Source organism: Haliotis rubra, unplaced genomic scaffold (genome assembly GCF_003918875.1).
Source record: "Haliotis rubra isolate DU_JTF1 unplaced genomic scaffold, ASM391887v1 Scf362, whole genome shotgun sequence".
Lineage (NCBI taxonomy): Eukaryota > Metazoa > Mollusca > Gastropoda > Lepetellida > Haliotidae > Haliotis > Haliotis rubra.
The window spans coordinates 152,251-171,283 of record NW_025767038.1 but is presented as its reverse complement, the minus strand read 5'-3'; the positions used below and the strand labels follow the sequence as shown (position 1 = coordinate 171,283).

Below are 19,033 nucleotides of genomic sequence, written 5' to 3'. Positions count from 1 at the left end.
TGAATGACACAACATGTGTTCATGACGTCATCAAATTTGTTAGTGGCGTTTGCACAATATGTGATGTTAAATAGCCATATACGGAACTGTAACGTAACATACCGTAACGAAGAATACGTAACGTAAAATACATCAGTCATTATCATGAGCCACGCAAGTTAAACATATGATATATTGCGAATATAGGAGACGGGAAAAGGAATTAGGTTGCATGCTCCTTACCAGATGATCATATAGATGTGCTCAGGTTATGTATAAGGTCTTATAACGTCGTAACGCAAAATACACCCTTATCTATACTGTATATGCATTCAATCTTTCCAACATGACATATTTATAGTTTAACAAGTTATTACAACAAATGGATTTGATGTTCAATGCCGCGCCTTCAAGAAAGCATGAACGATTACTTTCTTAATGTTACTGGGTGCGTTTTCTTTCTTTTTGAGCAAAACATAAAATACAAAAGAATTGGCGACAGTGGAATTTCATTGAAATTTGACTAATACCCTCAAATATGAGGTGAAATGACTACCTCACAGTAAAATTCAGCATGATACTTTCCACATGATGCATGAAAAGATAGCATTCACCATAACTAGTGTTATTTTTGATGCAACAAATATATAAACCGTCGCTGGCGACAGGCGACTTTTACCATACCATAAGATTATAGTTTTTATGTATTATGCAAACTGCAATGGTGAATTAACACAGAATACCCAAAATATTTTTATTTCCAAAATAACTTTTGTGAAAAAGTTAGATATTTTGGTACTTACAATCATGCAAAAACGCAATAGAGTAAATGGGCATGTTGAATGAGACTGAGTGTATTGTGTTGACTGCTGAGGCTCACGAGGCGCATGCTCATCATGCTGGAGGACTTGACGGTCGACAACACTGCTAAGCCCTTGCCGATACCATGGAACAGTCCCGCGTGTGCATAACCCATTGATAAAACAAGAGTAAATTGATAAAGAAATAGTCTGTCAGCCCGCCTGCCCCATTGATAAAACATGTTTATTCAGGGTATTTCAATAGCAAATCGATGAACATGTAGGGTCGCTTGAATTTGTATACACGGTTGTTCTGACGGATTGAATGGGGTGGTGTGGTATTGTATTCTCGAATACTGACCGTCAAAACGGCTTTCCATTTCGCATTTCCTACTCTGTGGCGATAAAGAAACGACATTACGACATTGTTTCCATAGCATTGCCTCAGTATAAGAACTAAATGCTGTTGCTAGAAAAAGACATACTCTATATATTTATAATTTTCATTATAATAACCGATTTTTAGTGAGTGAATGACTTAAGATTTAGAGTCACATCGGCGTATATACAATGGGGGTTCTGGATCACTTTCAACCAAAGCCTCTGCAAAGCCTTATTTCACAAGTAAGGCTTTGGTCGGACCCTTAGCTCTTGCTACCATTACCCCTACTACAAAAGTTGGGGGATGCGAACGCACCTCCTAGCCGCGCTACCGGGGGCATGGCTGGAGTAATGGGACACCGCTATGCCGTGTTGACTGGAGGTAACACTGTACCGTACGGTACGATCAATAATTCTTCTCTCACAAACCCCCTACCTGGCCCATCCCTCAAGTAGTACAAGTTTGGCTCGTCTGCTTTGATGTCCACTTTATCTATGTTGTAAGTTTTGACTGACCATATAGGATCGGTGGCTCGCTTACGGCTATCACCCTCGTGTTCCCCCGGCTGGTATAGATACCTCACTAGGGCCCTATCTGGTATCTGTTTCTCCTTCCCACGCAATGGAGCAGCCGACTCTGCAACTATTGATTTTAGTTTGATAGCGTCTGCCGGTTTCTTATCAGTGAGCCGGGTGACTTCATGGTTGATTGCCGACACCACCTTGGGTAACCTCGCGACCCATTCAGTCGATCGTTTTCCCGGGGTTGCCATCTCCCTAGCATACTGATGCCCGAATAAGCGCTCTGCCAAAGTCCTATTGAATCTCTCAACTATGGCTTGGCTGCGATGGGCTCCAGCCGTGCCACGCCTGACCTTTGTATCGTGTTTGTCTAGCAGTTGTGACACGGCACCCATGAACTCCCGTCCGGGGTCAACTTGCAGCTCTGTTGGCCACGTCAGCGGACTGCGTTTGTATATGCGTTCGAATCCTCTGGCTACCTGGGCCGAATCTTTCGCGGTCAAGGGTTCGGCTTCCTTGTAGCGACTGGCTACGTCCACTACGGTTAAGGCATACTTGTACCTCTTGTCGTGGGGTAGGAACAGTAGGTCTGCCTGGTGAACGCTATTAGGTATGTTAATACCGAACCTCCTTCTAGGCACGTAGCGTGGTGCCGGCAAATAGATCTGCCACAGGGCTTGTTTTTCAAGCCACGCTTTGGCCTCCTCCGTGGGTACTCGCGCCATTTTAGCTAGCTTATCTACAGCACTAGCTCCTTTCCAGTACCCACGCGGGCTGTAGTAAATAGCCTCAAACTTTCTCTGGTTTCGTGACATGTCTTGGTTCAATTTTCTCATGCCCATACGCGTACGTGTTTATCCCATCAATAGCTATCCAACGTTTAGTGTCCATAGGTGACAGGGACGTCTTGTTTATAGTCAGTCCGTATATCTTATGCCCATCACTTCTAAGTGTGTTCATTTTATGCCTAAAGGTACGGGTCTTGAACAGGGCTTCCTTGAATCTGGCGTGTTTGATGTGTTGTTTCACCACATACTTCTTAACACCCTTAGCCTTCCGGATTTCACCATTGTCGGCCTTCAGTATGGAGTACATCTTAGGCCTCAACCCTATGTACTCGGCTATGGGCGTGCCAGCACACTCATCCTTCATCTTACCTAGGACCTTTTTATTTACCGTACTGTGTATGGCATGGTCCTTAGGGTAGTCGCTGGTGTCGTACAAATTGAGGTGTTTTTTCATGTCCTTGTACACGTCCTCGGTTCGAATCTCCATCAGCAGGGAATCCGTGTCAGTGTACAGAACTTCACACCTGTCGTCGTACTGTTTCTTAAGCTCGTTGTAATAAAAGTCGTACATCAGGTGTTTGGATAAATCGAGGATGCTCATCCCCACGTAAACAGGCCGGTTGAATTTTATGTGGCTTTTCTTCATGTGTAGGGCAACTAGATCATCGGTGAATATCTTGCTACGGTTGAATGCCGGACTGGCTATCAGTCTCCTGAGCTTGTCTTCCTCATTCGACCGAACCAGCTTCACGGTCACGCGTTTCCTCAGGTTCTCCATAGTCTTACCAAACACCGAGTTGTTCATGAGCTTATAGAGATTTTTCTCAAAGTCACTGGTGGCAAGCTTTCGGAGGTCTGTGTTCATTCTGATGTAAGGCTCCATCCAGGGGCTCTGGGTGAACACGAGCACCCTGTGTATTTTGGTCAGCCTCATACCCAACGACAGGTACAGCTGTAGGTTGCGATAGTGAACGATGTACTTGGTCTTATTCATTAAGTTGGGCACGAGTTTTTCAACGTCTGTCACACGCCCACCTAACAAGTTATGTTGGTACTCAGACATCCAGTCTGGGTTAACCCTCATACGTTCGGGGGCCAGGGGGTAGCTGTTGTGTGATGTGTGTAATGCCTTGGGGTATTCCAAGTCAACCTCGAGGATATAACCTTTATTCGAATCTGGTGCGATGCTCATAACATCGACCTCCTGTGACGCCCATTCGAACCCCCCTGTGGGTAGATACTGGCTCATGGCCCAGCCATACAGGTTGTTGGCGTCGAGGTAGAGAATGTGATTGGTTGGCTTGCTAGGGTCGTAGCCCTTAACGTATTGATTATTTGCTTTCGCGTATCGCTTGGTTGCCATGGAGATCCCACCTCGCAAGCCTTTCTCAATGAATAGGTGCATGTCATAATCTGTAAGCAATTCCAACTTAACTCCGGTCTTTTTAAGCAAGGCATCCCACGACAGACCTGGGCTGGTGTAATACCATGCGGGGTCGAGTTTATACTGCTTGAAACATGTCCGCCTAAACGTCTCAAACACGTCGGCTAACAGCAGTACATCTGTCCTCAAGTACAGGTCGTGATAATCCCCCAGGTTCTTACAACCCAGTTTATTCCATACGTTAATCGCGTGCGAGTAATCGTCTTGGGATATTTCCGAGTCTGTCAGATTGCTGTAAAATTCTCTGATGGGGGGGTAGTCTGGTCTCGGTGAACTTGACCCAACTATCCATGTACTCATAGGGGTACACACCCTTCCTCATAAGCAGGGGTCTAGTCTCGGTGTCTGTGTATCGGTCGGTGATAGGGAAGGTATCGTTGGCCTTGACCAGACTGTCTAATGAAGACAATAGAAATTGTACTGAATCTATGAACCTAAGGCCGTTTAAGCTGAAGGAGATGTATCTCTCCATGTTGTTGGGAATGCACGTTATATTACCATCGATTTTCGCGATGGCCTGCATGATTAAGTGAGAGTCGTACCCTCTCAAGTTGTGAAAGACAACGGGGATGTTTATTGTCTTAGGGTTGATTCTAAGCTTGAGGTTACACGTGCTGTGAGCCGCGCCTCTATACTTACCGGTTACGTGGCAGTGATCTCTCACCGAATCACCATTCAGTGGTGAGTCACACACGTGACAGTTAGTGCTACAGGCGTGAGCTAGCCTGTCGGCTCGGGTCATACGCATTGGAGCGACTCTATACAGTGCATTCCTAATAATTTTTTCTTCCTCCTGCAAACACTTTAGAAACCTTTCAGCCGCGTCAGGGCCCCTATACACTACGGGAGCTTTCGTTTCCCCATCACAACGGACGACAATGTATCCAAACCCACAGGCTTCATGCTCTTGTGTTTTGTGGGTGAAGCTCTCACCTGTGGGAGCCCCGCCTGTGGGGGTATCCCCAACAACTGGTTTAACCAAGGCTTCAAAGTCGGCGTATATGATATAAGGCACAGACATTTGGTTCTTGTGGTTACCGAATTTTAGGATATTATCACCTTCCTTAGGCATGTCGACTCGTATAGCCGTCTGCCCCACACCTTGGCAATCCTCCCGGTGGGATTCTAATAAATCAGCTCGTGTGAAGCCATGTAGGCACCGTTCGCAGAAGTGGGTCTTTTCTCTGTGTGCCGATTGGTCATACAACAGCCTGCTAAAGTGTTTTATCCAAGCGTAGTGGTACTTGTCACCTCGCTGGATCATGAATATATTGATAACACGAGGGGGTTCCCCCCTTGGGGTTTCCCCACCACTGGGCTGACCCTGTGCACTATTGTTGTGTTACCTTCGTGCCCAAAGACATTTATAGCTAGATTATTCTGTTTTTCTATTTTAGTTATCTGGGATATGGGGGTGGGTTCATCTATACCATCCCAGTTGAGCCCATCGTCTTGGGGATAACTAGAAGGCCTGTTCGAATTAGTGTCAGCTGGAAACAAGGCTGACCTGATAGCTAACCTCAAGCAATCGTCTCCTCTATTCCTGACGTTGACTATGGCATGTTTTTTCCTATAGTAGGGAGGCAAGTCTAGGTATGACCCGCCTCTGAACGGCACGTAGTTAGCTATGTCTAGATAGACATTATCGATTTTATCTACAGTCCACCCGACCCCAAGTGTGTGTAGCGTTCTAGGTATTCTCTTTATCTGCTGAAAACTAGTATCGATTGATGCGTCAATGGTCTCTATATGGGTCACGACCTCTTGTTTACCCCGGAAGTAAGGCTGAACGTACTCAGTGACACCTCCCCCCACCTGCTTATCGAGTGACATTTTAACTGTGATTTGAAATTTGATACTTCCTAGACTGGTTAGTTCCTGGTTGACCTTATCAGCTATCAGAGGTTTGATATCTGCGATATCTATGTTCCTATCAACATGCATACGCCAGCCTCTCAAATAGTTGCCTACAGCACGCTCAGTGCGCACGAACTGTAGGTCGACAGCTCTATTCTGCCGTAACAGTTCTACAAGCTGTGGCTTTCTCATTCGGGAATATCCCCCTAACCCCAAATCACGTGCCTGAACTTTCAATTGTTTTACAGTGGGAGGTTTTGCTACGGGGGCATGTGATAACAATGCGATTAACCCGGCTCTCCCCAGGTTTGAATAACCCGTGAATCCAAGCTGTTTTGCTTGAGCTTTTAATTGTTTTACCGTAGGAGGGGCTTCTAAACCTAGTAATTTCAACAATGCTGGTTTGGGCATTCGAGAATACCCAATTACACCCCTCTGCCTGGCGATCCGCTTAAGTTCACCAACAGTGGTCATAGTTGCGTACACACCTAAGAGAACCAATGTCTAATTGGCCCACCGTAAGGTAAAAAATCAAGATACACCTTATCGATTATTCCCTCAACCCACCCGGAATATGCGCAGCATAGTAGGGTGTTTTGTATTACTTGCAACGAGTCGTCAACAAGTATATCTATATCCCCATGCACATCTACTCGCCCACCATCAAAGTAATTCCAAGTGTGCCCAGCCCATGGCACATCAAACCCTACTTTTACAATGATTGTAAACGAGCACCCCTTATATAGTTCCCTAATAATCATGGGTTTGAGGACACTAATATCTATACTTTTCCCCACATCCATCTGCCAGCTGCTCAGGCAACCTTCCCTGGGCTCAATTTCCACAAACATAGCTATACGTAGGTGTGTATAATCTCTAATTGGGACACTGTAGCCTTACACTGCTATCTTGAGAAGTCGCCTACGTTCTTTTATGTAGGCCTTTTTATTCTCGTAGATGAGGTGATGTCTGACTACGCTCGCCCCGCGGAGCTTTACATAGACAGTAGTGCCCTTTAACCCCTATACCGCACACAGAACACACGTAGTTAGGGCTTCCCATGTGGAAACAACAGTACCCCTGAGTCCTGCATTTCCTACCACAGGCCTCGGTCTTCCCCATAAGTATGTATTCGCATCGGTATGGAGCAGGTCTCATGTTTAGCATACTTATATGGGTATTTAGTCTAATTGTTTTGCAACCAACGCAGTCGCTGCTATACCCAGCGCTTATGAAGCCCAGTTCACGGTCCATTTGCCCCTTGGATGGTGTGTAGTACTGAGCGAGTGTGGGTTTATTGAGTGGTTGCAACTGTTTACCAGTTAATAAGTAGTATTCTTTCGCTGCGTCGTCAACATCGTGGAATGTTTGAACGGCATGGTTTTCACGCCTGAGTTGTTCGTTAATGTAATCGATCCTCTGGAGGCGTTTTTAGCGTACATCGGATTGGGCAGCCTGTAATTTCTCAATAGCGAGATCATGGCGCCTTCCTCTCTTCCTGTATTTCAGCCGCGTGTGACTCTCGTAGTTTCGAGAAGAGGAAATTACTCCCGAAAATGCCAGGGCATTCACTAACGCCCCACCGACCATCATAGCTATCGTGGCCATCCTATATTTACTTCATAATATTTTCAGGTAGTATCCCTTTGTTTTACTAGGATGTCTTTGTAGCCATCGCCATACCAAGGTTCATTATGAGCATACCCATATCCTGCAGGTTGAAATCTAGCTTGATAGTTGGTTGTTTAAGCACCAGTTTGGTCAACCGAGCGTATCCTACGGCTAGACTGGCGACCACTGTGGCGTGGTATGCGTCGTTGACGAACGTTTTCCCTCAGACATTATGTATATGATATAAAATATTAAATTATAACATGATATGCGGGTCGACCTCTAATTGTGGGAGAGGGTTTCCTCCGGAATCCTTAGGATTCCTGTGTGGGTTTCCTCCCTGTGTTCCTGTGTCGTATATAACCACGAGATAGCCACGGCAGCAGCTGGCGCATACAACTAACAAGAATCGCCCGGGTGAGTCACCCTGATAATTTTATGTTGGTTACACCACCGTTTTTTACCGGCAGCTACTCTCTTAGGATTCTTCTGCCTGGTTACTGTTTCCAACTTTGGGGTTTCCGCCACTTTGTGGGTCTCCTCCAGTTGTTGGGGTTCTCCGGAGGTTTCCTCCAGGTGTGGTGTCTCCTGTGCATCCATCTATACTATTATTATTATTTTTCCTCTCAAATTGACAATGCTTTGCCGTAATAATTGCCGCCGTCACCGGGCTAACAACATACCATATTTGTGGTACAGCTCGCAGCTAATAGAGCTCAAGGCGTGTTCGATAAAAGGGTCTTTCTCGAGGTCTTCCCACAGGTAAAGTCGACGCTCCTGGGGAATGGGAAGGAAGTATGCCGCAATACCAGTGTATATCTGGGTCATAGCCGATCCTATTGTCTTTGTCATTTCTGCTCCGAGCCGGGACTCGTATCTAGCGCATAGCTTATCGATTTCTTCGGCTGACATTTTGTGAATTTTATCTGAGTGTACTCCCAAAGTAATGTTTGGCTTTGCCACCAACAGCCAACGCCACCAGTTTCTCTCGCTTGTCATCATCCACCTGTGGTGATTGGGGTACCAACAATTGTTCGAGCAATTCCTCACACTCCATCTTATAATATAACAAGTAAGATTTAGTTTTAACAATATAATACCCGATGCAGGCAAAACACAGCGAAATAAAGGTTAAGTTGCACACGACGAACACTTCAAATACCATAGCTATAACTAAATGCTAAGCATTATACTAAGCATTGCTAAGCATTGCTAAGCTTTGCTAAGCTTTGCTAAGCATTGCTAAGCTAAAACACCCTATATGCTACTGGTTGGTCGGTCTTGAGCACGAGCTTAGCGTGTTTAGTTTCAGCGAGCTGTTTCTTCACCCGCTCCTGTTCTAATTTGCTCATCACATCGTTCTCTCAAACACTCCTCGAACGAATCCCTGTCCTTGCAGTGAAATAAGGCCACCCATCGCGTCTGCTCCTGAGGTCTTTCAACACCGAGTTGAACTTCTGCGCTAGTACCCAGACGCTGATTTTGCGTGTCGGCCGGAGAAGGCCAGGTACGATAGCATGTCTCTTTTTTGTTATCTCACGATTAGCGCTGCAGTCGTCCAGTATGAACAGTGTAGACTCCCCTTTAAATTTCTCGTGAAGAGCTTTCAACCAGTCCTGTAGGCGTGTTCCCGGGTCGACTTTGTGTACGTCCGGGTCCGTCATCACCCAAGGTCTTTCCGTGTACGTTTTATTCATGCTCAGAGTAGGGCACATGATAACGATGTTATCAAACACATCCCTGTAGTAACCCTCCAACATATCCAACACGAAAACGGTCTTCCCATAGCCCGTCTGCCCGCCCACACTATGGCGCAGTGTGGGTCGCGGGTAGCAATAGCTTGCTGGCAGGCAGTGATGGCTTGCCGGCAGGCAAATCAGTAGATGGCCTGCACGAATCTCCCATTGTCTATATTAAGTTGCGCCATCCATAATAACGCATAGATATAATTTCAACTTACCAGCGGGTTGAGCCTTCTTGGTAATCTGGATAGTAATCCCCTCGCTGCCATTGTCTATGCGACGGCCGCTACCGTGTAGTTTATCGTCATCCGTGGATCGCATGTCCAACCATAGGGCGTACTTGGTGGTCAGGTATTCACCGATCTTCACGGAGGATAGGTCCAGGTCCTTGGTTATGTGGTGTTGTTTGGCTGGTAGCTTTTTTATCTCATCCCACTGCTGGTATGGCCTCATACCATGACTGAACAGCTGGTTGGGCACGCCCTCGATGGTCACTTCCACCTTTCAATCTCGGGTTGAAAACTTCGCTGTCCCTCCGGAACGGCTCATAATCCTCCACTGGGACGACCAGGATGCCTTTCATCGATCGCGCCGGCACGTTCAGGTTGATATTCCACACAGTGTCGCTCTTATCTCGCACGACTGATCTATGCCTCAGTATGCGATCGTACAGGATGGCCATCTTCCCAGAGTACTGGCTTCGAACCTGCCTGGCCAGCTCTGGGCTAGTGACCATGTCGAACTCCAGAGAGATGTTGTCTATGGCGTAACTGGCCTCATCACCGCTCGGGCGACGCACTACTTTGCTGTAGTCGTTAAACGCTAGCTCGTATTCAAGCCTATCACCCAGCTGCCTGGTAAAACGGCGCGCTGCGGTCCCGTGGAGCAACTCGAAGTCGAGCGCACGCAGAACCGGGTCCCGTGACGCTTGAGCGATGGCCTTTTCACCGTCCGCGATCTTGTCTAGCTGTTCTTGCGTGAAGGCATACCCTATGCGCGACCGGGTTGATTTGCTGATACCCTGGTACACGCCATTGACACGTTCTCCTCGCTTCCAGAGATCCCCGTAGCAGTGAAACACGTCGCTGTCGTCGATGCTCAGCACCTCGCTACCGCTGATCTTGATGGTGGTTTTCTTGATGATGGCTCGACCTACGCTCCGCACTAGCTCACGTTTGTCGTTGGTGGAGGTCAACGTGAGGTTGAACGCCAGTCGAACCGCGCCTGGTACAATGAGGTCATTCTCGCCAAGGTTTGGGGAATCTAACCAGCAGAGTTTGATTCTGGTCTATCTTGCTGGGATTGTTGGTGATGGTCACCGACTGGCGCACGGCTCTGGCGCCTAGAGGCTCTCTTGATCTTCTGAAAGGATCTAGTTTTCTACCGTACATTGTTATATAAATGAAATATATTTTAATACTAAATAATGGCAGAGTACATACCTATGGATGATATGTGGGATGATAGTGCCCAGGCATTCGAGGATGACACCTCATTCACTACCCCTTAAGTACTGAACTTGTACAGCCTGCTGTCGACGATTATTACAACGCAGTTGAAAATAGAGACAACATCAAGCCGCTGGGAAGGGACTATGCCAAGTTTACCGTCGATAAGAAGGGCACGCTGCGATTGAAGGCTCACCCGGGGTCGATATCATAAAAAGACGGAAGCCGTATGCTTTGTCAACACTCACCAGTCGCCATGGGGCCAGCTGATCCGCGATGAACTAGGCTTCATAGATTACGGCGGCGCGCTGCCAAAGCTTCCCCAAAGGCCGCCCAAGATCTGCAAGCAGCCAGGGCCAATACTGGGGATGCTAAAGAAACGTCGGACAGTATCGAAAATATTGACCACGCACTCATGACAAACCCTTGCCGGTCTCGAATTTCCCCTGAGGGAACTGGGCGAGGCCTAGACGAAGCCTTGAAACATGTACGCCGAGAACTCGTGAACAACATGGGGAAACTTAATGAAATCGATGAGCACATCGCCGAAAAAAAAAACTCACCGGGCCGGATGGTGATATGAAACGTCGTATCGAGGAGAGAATAAAAACTTGAAGACGAGAGACGGACTCGTTGGAATCCGCTTCTCTAACCGGAAGCCCTCCGATCACAGATCAGTAGAGTACGGGAAACCATCGATCGAGTCCTAAATGAAGACACCACGCTAGCTGACAGGATTCGATCCTGTTCCGAGCAAGGCATCACCATCGCCAGCATTCTGACTGCATTGGGCTTCATCATATCAACCCTGGTGGTGTCACTGACAGGGTAGCCCCACGCCGGGCGGCGGTGGGGTACCCCCACGCCTGCACCCACAGGTGGTGTCAAAGAGTGGATAAAAACTCGGGGAGGCCCTGGCTAAACTGGCTGGTAAGGCTGCCGAAGCCCTACCCGGCATCCTGGGTAGCATCGTCTCGTGGCTGCTGGGTGCTCTGGCTAAAACTGCCACGTGGCTTAGTCAAAACCTGTGGGCAGCCATTGTCGCCATGGTGGGTTTGGTGTACGTAGCGCTAAGAAATTTTAACCAAATAAGCCCCAAAGCTACCCCACCAACCACCAGGGCTGTTTTACGATCGATGTGCTGCTGATTGATTGAAACGTGGGTTGTGGGGCCACCCCACAGGGGCGTTGGTTGAACCCTAGGCTCCGGGGGTGGCGCCACTATACCCGTTTCACCGGTCGTGGGTGGTGGGACGTGGGGGACGTTGACATCGAGGTTGACGCCCAACTTTTGGTCCGCCGTGGCTACAACTATTTCGTTGTTGTAGCCCACCACTTTTTTTACTCTCAGTTGCATATCACTCGGAGCCATGTACAACCCCACGTCGAACACGTAGTCGACTTTCGACCTGGCATATTCCAACACGTCTTGGTAGCGTTTGATGGCACTCGGGAGATCAACTGGAGCATTGATAGCATCCTCTACGTTGACAACGAACTGTTTCTGAGCGTCGTAAGCAGTCCCCTTACCGATAATACTGGAACGCGTTTGCGTCTGCGCACCCAACACCGCCCACACGTACGTTCGAATCGAGTCGTTTAAGCGTTCAGTGCCGGCACGAGTAAACCCTTTCGACGTGTCCAACATAAACTTTTTCCAGTCATCCGCTGCCCCTCCCTGATCAAACCTCCAGACTCTGTACTCCTTGTTGGCATTGAAAGCCATGTAACGGTCATCCCACTCGTTGGTTGTGAAGAGATGATACGACTTGTATCCCCAATCTTCACCAGCAGTTTGCTGGCTTCCACAAGGGGCATTTGGTGAACGATGGGGATACCCAACCCGTGGTTCGCCCCCGCAAACGCCAATCCGTCTTCGGGTTTAGTTCGAATTCGTTGCAAATACGTTCGTAGGCTCGCCTATCGTACTTGTTGTTTAATGGGTTCCATGCATTGTCCTGTGGGAGCGGGACGCTGATTTCTTTAAGGATACGCCTGACCTGGTAGTACACGTGGAACTTGAACACAGACTGACTCAGCGTCCACGCCGAAAGTGTCGGTCAATGTCACACCACACCCCGCTGTAGCACACCACACGGCGAAGTTGAGTTGATTCTGCCAGAACTGCATCGGGTTGTTGAACCAAGCATGAACTACCTTAGCGTTAGTCACCGAAAATTTATACAGGCTGAACACATCTAAAAGCTGGGCGCTGAAATACATCCCATCAGCAACCGCGATCTTCATGGGTGAGAAATCTATGTCCAGTTTAGGGTAAAACACTCCAGGGAGTAAGACACTCCTTGCGAGGATGCTCCTCCTTGGGAATACATTTTAAAACTATTATATAATGAGCATATATACTCTAACATGTACATAACACTTCCAGGAATAACGAGCGGTGAGGCCATTCAGCTGACGCACGCGATCGATAATACGTCCGGTCAACTCGAAGTCGCACTCTGCGATATCACCTACCTACCGCAATGGACTAACATCATCAACGCCAGCAACAATAAGCTGTTCGTTAGTGGAACTCGCAGCCAGATAACTGACGGCTACTACAGCGCAGTGCTCGCTAAGCGATGAGGTCTTCAAACCCCTGGGAGCCGAACTCAAGATGAACGACTCAAACGGCACAGTGGTGTTAATCAACAACGGAAGAAACTCCTTGAGGCTCGGCCGGCCATTGGCGAAAACACTCGGTATGTCACCTGACGAGATAAAACCAACAACAACCGTCACAGGCACGAAGTTACCCGACCTAGTACCGTACCGAGAGCTGTACATTCATCTAGGTCAGGTGAGCACAACGTACAACATTCAAGGGGGTCACCCTTCCACTATACTGAGAGCCGTGCCGGTGAAAACGGAGAAATACAACGACGGTAGAACCGAGTCGTTTTCACCGCGGCAGTATAAGAGGTTGACTCAGGGCAACATACCTGAGCTGATAATATCGGTGTTAGATATAAATCATAATCCCGTGAATATAGGATACCTCAGCTTAACGCTTCACATAAAATGACCAGCGCACAAGGGCCCGGGTGAAAAATGCGTCAATGTGGGGATCTCCGACCTCGGGACACACGCGGCTCGACGCCCCGGAGTAGATGGTAAATTGTACGCCTTGCAACTGAAAACAACATTTACAAACGCGTTGAAGTCCTCTCCGGTGGAGCCCTAGGTGATATAGTAGATACCTCAAGAGCGGTAGTCAACACTAAGTACACCCTAGTCACCACCGGTAATGATAATTGATAATATACCCATCGTTCGGGGCAAACTGTTCGACTTAGACGATGTTGAGAGCACTACCGTCGCCCGAAACAAGCCATATATGCTCGTCTTCACCGAAGATGACAAGTGGGTGTTGATACCAGATAAAGACGACTGGTTTCTCAATATTAGGCTCGGCTCCCCTACGTGTTCACGGATAACAAAGACAACCACCTAAACAAAGTCGTTAACAACGGAACCCTGCTCGTGGGCTTACGTCCCGACTCAGAGACGTAGCGTGAAGTCATCAGCCCAGTCGCCAGTATGGCAGCCCACATGCTATCGAGTAAAGCGGGCATGCAAAACGTGACATTGCAGTTGGTGTCTGAATTTGAAGGCGTGGTCAGGATACTAGAGAGTCTACCGCTTAACTCAACACTGATCATCAAAGTCTACCTAGGGGAACCATCGGGAATGATGTCGAGATCGTGAAGGGGATCAAACTTGGGTGGGTGAAACGACACCAGTATCACGCTTTGCACAGTTTACGCGGCGGGTGGGTGTCGGCTCCAACACCAGTCTGCAGGGTGTCACCGCGGATCGTGGAAAACACTATATCACTAACCAAGATCTTCCTACCTGACAACATACACTTCATGGGGGTGAAGTTAACCCCTGAACTATTATCAGAAAACCAGTTGGAAATTATCTCGTAATAGTATTATAGCAATGACCAGTCATCACCCCAACACTACGCTTAACGACCTAGGGGACACGGAGGGATTCGATCAGCCTGGTGAGGAAGGCTCATACATCCTACACTTGAAAGACAACGTGTATAGGCGGGCAGCAATGGCCGATCATCTACCCAAGCCCACACTCGAGGGCCTAGAGGGATTCGATCAGCCTGGTAAGAAAGGTAGCTTATACATCCTACAATCAATAGGTGATGGGTACGTGCGGAGGCTCCTGCCAGACGACTTTATGAGAAGTCTGCACAACCACTTTATAGAGTCCAAATGTTTGCTCAACATAACCCTCACCACACCTTACGTCTCTTTTCGTGATGTTTTTTGATGATATCACTGAAATTAAGAACAGCGGTATCACGTTCGGGGGGTTTCAACCCGACGGTCTTATAAAGATTAGAATTTCCCCAATCCCAAATCACCCTGGTTATATGTTAGATGCACCCGAGTATGCACAGTTATCATTTAAGGGACACTCTTACCTACAACCTCCTAGGGTGATGTCCCCAGGCTCCACATTAATCGCAATACTTTTTTTAAAAAGCACCCATGGGACTGTCTCATGGGCCCTTGTATCTGGGGTGGAAATAAGCATATCTGAAACCGAATATAAAGACCGCTATTGTAGTATCGTTATACAAATGGACTCGGGGCCTGGTAAGGGGTTTCTGCCCCCCCCTTAACAAGCAACAGGACGTTTAGTGTAAGTCTCCAAAGAAACCCTGTTCACCTTTCCCCTATTAGCATACCCGAGAACGTTGGCCTTGTAAAATTCCAGTACGTTGAGCAACTATTAACTGATACCCAATTAAAAAATATTTTCCCAGATATATTATAGGCACACAGGATGGGGCTGTACCCAGTCATAGAGGAAGTAGCGAAGACACTGGAAACCGTAGACGGGTTCCGCTTGAGACAGTTATGTGATGTAAAACGCCAACTAGAGCAAGACCGCGACACGCGGAAAGCACTATGTAAAAAGTACCATAGAGCTTTCAATATCGTGGACGGGGCTGACACTGCCCTTATGGCAACCAGCATGGGGCTAGGAGCGGCAGGTGTTGGGTTGTTAGCTACCATCGTGGCTACCCCCGTAGTGCTAGGTATCGAAATAACAGCTGGGGTGGCAGGGGGTGTTAGGGTTGGTGCTTAAGTTTGCATCCCGCAGACTGCATCGTAAGGCATTGAAACACGATGAGATCAGGGTTCTGGCTGAAGCAAAGCTGAACACAGTAAGTGAGCGTATTTCCACGGCACTTACTGACAGTAAGATCTCAGAGGAGGAGTTTAGTTCAATCCTCTGAACTCACAAAATATAACAAAATGAAACAAGATATTCGGTCCAAGTCTCGTAAGTCTACTATCAGCGAGGACGAGAAAAAAAAGTACATAGAACAAGGGGTGAAAAAAGCCCGGCAAGCCTTTATTACAAACACCAAAGAGATCATAGGCGATTCACATTAAACTGTTTCATCGAGGTAAACATGGCATAGTGCCATAGCGGCACGTTAGACGCAGCCCAGTATTGGATGGGGCAATACCCGTTACTCCAGCCATGCCCCCGGTAGCGCGGCTAGGAGGTGCGTTCGCATCCCCCAACTTTTGTAGTAGGGGTAATGGCAGCAAGAGCTAAAGGTCCGACCAAAGCCTTACTTGTGAAATAAGGCTTTGCAGAGGCTTTGGTTGAAAGTGATCCAGAACCCCATTGTATATAACCATACCAGGGACCATGGGGACTTACAGTACCTTGGCTACCTGCATGGACTCTTAAACCCAGACGTATTGTAGACTACCCAATGGGAAGCTATAGAAGTAAGCGTTACTACATGTACCTCACAATTTCAATGGAGAAGTGATAGACTGGTAGTTGGTATAGTTTATTCAATAGTTTATTTCTGTTATTTATTCAATATTTTATTTGCTCATAATTTACTAATCATATTATTTCTTATGTATTTATTAAATATTTTGTTTGTTTCAATTATTAATTTCTTCAATTTGCCTTCTACCATTTATTCTTGTATGAACTGTGCTAATGCCCGACAATTTTGCTTATGTGTAGAAATATCGAACAAAAGTTCGCTGTCATTTAGATCACAATGTAGTCAACAACAACAACAACGTGTCCCATGTGCCATCACACGTTTGTGAGAAGGCTGGTTTTGGGTGGTGGTGGTGGTGGGTGGTAGTGGGTGGTGATTGAGGTGGTGGTTGCGTTCTACATAATGAGGTCGAGTTTCTAGACGATTCCTTACCTCTGCATAATTAGGTCATGCTGGTGTTTAATTAGGCACCCTGTTGCATCATTAAAACAACAAAATGGCCGGCTTTCTGGCTCAATACCCTTGGTTACAACATGGATTGTAACAATATCTAAATGTCGATTTTGGAGGATTAGGATCTCATAGAATCCAATAATTTCAAAAGACCTTGAATTTGAGTGGGATTTTTATGTTCTTTGCTTTTGCCTTATTATGTATTTTGTTGTGTCTATTTATATAAATATTTTCTTATTCAGCTGCCGCATCCACGAACATCGGAGCCATACTGGGAGGTGTATTTGGCGGTATCACAGTTGTAGCTATTGCAACCTGCTGCTGCTGCTGTAGACTTTGTTTCAGGAAGAAATCCAGTCCCAACGACCAACAGCAGAGGAACAGATCGTATGAAGGCACCGTCTCTTTCATCAACGTGCCCAGCTACCCGCGAACTACGCCTACTGATCTGCCGTTCATGTTTCCACCACCTCCTTCTTACGATGATGTAGTGAAGGATGACCCCCCACCGTACTGTCAGGCAGTTCTACTATCAGACATACAGCCTGTTGTGACTTTATCCCATGGTGGTGTATCTGAAGGATAGATAACAGTGACAGTCTCACATGACGTACATGATTTGATTACTTGAGAACACTTTAAAAGACTCATTTGTGTGTACTCATCCAGTGCCTTCATCCATATATTTTTTTTGCAGGCGGTATCGTTTCGTACCATGTTTTTTTAACATTAAATATTCAAAATATAAATCACTTCGTTATTAGAGCCAATTTTTAAAATGTTGATTGACTTGACTTATTAGCACATTAATGAGGTTATACAATATGTCTCCCACTTGCATATAACCTTTATATCCACCTTGATAAAAAGTTTTCGTGATGTAATGTATGCAGCAATTGAATTTTTAACAATGTTTTTAATCTTTCAAATTATGTGTACGAATATGTACGATGATGAACGGTTGTCGCCCTTTACAAGTGAAAGATATCACCGACTGGTCGCTTTTCCATAAAGATTGCCTAAAACAATGTGATAATAATGAATGGATACCACACAGTCCACACAAGCCCCCAAGGAAAGACACCTTAGAATTTCCCCTTCGGTGTCGTATATTTGAATAATTTTGTTTTTGTTTTTGTGTTTGAAAAAATATATTCTTTTTCAAATGATGCATGCTGTCCGTTTTCTGTTTATGATTACCATGTGATTGTATTACACATTATATTATACATGTGCATATTTAGGATTGCGTGGGTATGTGCGTGTTTTGTCTGTCACGGGTAAATTGTAAAAAAAATTACTTTGATCGAATCCACGATCACGTGTGATGAAGAATCAAATCAATGGGGAATCTGTGAGTAAAGGATACTAGCATTATCATTGCCAGTTCGTATCTGGAATATAGAAGTGCAAAAGAATAGCCATATCAACTATATTCACAACACATTCCGTCTGGTGTAAGGAGAAGTAGCTGTGAAGATTTTATGAGTTATACCTTGAAAAGCATTGATAACACCAGGTGTTCGCGGAAAGGGCAAGCATATCCTGACCTGCCGGTAGCACCATCCATTGACACAATCTGCCTAAAATGGAAACAACCAAGTGAAAAAGTGGAGAAGTGTGGGTGTTCGGACCGTTAACATATTGACATCATGTACTCCTAGTTATACTCTACCTGCTCCAACATGTCCGGGCACCCGTGAAGAGCAACCTCCTCGTGGTGGGTGCTGGGTAACGCTAAGAGCTCTTCAATCCCCCCGTGTGGACCCGGGGGGTATATTTGGTCCACCAACCTGTTTGCCGTGGGTTGCGCCCCTGTGACGGTGGAGGACGTGAGTCTGGTGGTTGAGGGCACTGGTTCCAGGAACAGTGTTCCTTTGCCCAACACACCACTCCGCCCCTAACTTCACCTAGACGGGTGGTTGAATGGGCCAGGTTCAACCAATCGGCTGGTCATGCCAAACCCTGTGCATGTCTATTTTGCTGCACAAATGCAATAAACTATGTAAATTTTCTGTCAGATGCATTGGCTTGTGATTATAATGTTTGAATTTCCAAAACCTCAATTTTGTAATTTGCCTAGAGTCGTATGCCCAGAAGGCGGCTCATGGGCCAATCTGGTAGAATAATTACTATATATTATTCTGCTTGAGTATATCATCTCAGTATCCTTGGTGCTGCAAGCAGGAGGTCCACTTGTTTTTAACATTGTCCTTG

General features: G+C 46.6%; 1 protein-coding gene across 1 annotated transcript in view; it reads left to right on the top strand.

The window, feature by feature from the left end:
* The window catches only part of LOC124285543 (cubilin-like), a 65,133-nt gene extending 47,157 nt beyond the window's left edge, over nt 1-17,976 (top strand). Inside the window, exon 20 of the mRNA XM_046721784.1 lies at nt 17,059-17,976. Coding sequence (XP_046577740.1) covers nt 17,059-17,402 — 344 coding nt within the window. The 3' untranslated portion in view covers nt 17,403-17,976. The remainder of the gene's footprint in view (nt 1-17,058) is intronic.
* Nucleotides 17,977-19,033: the final 1,057 nt, after the last annotated feature.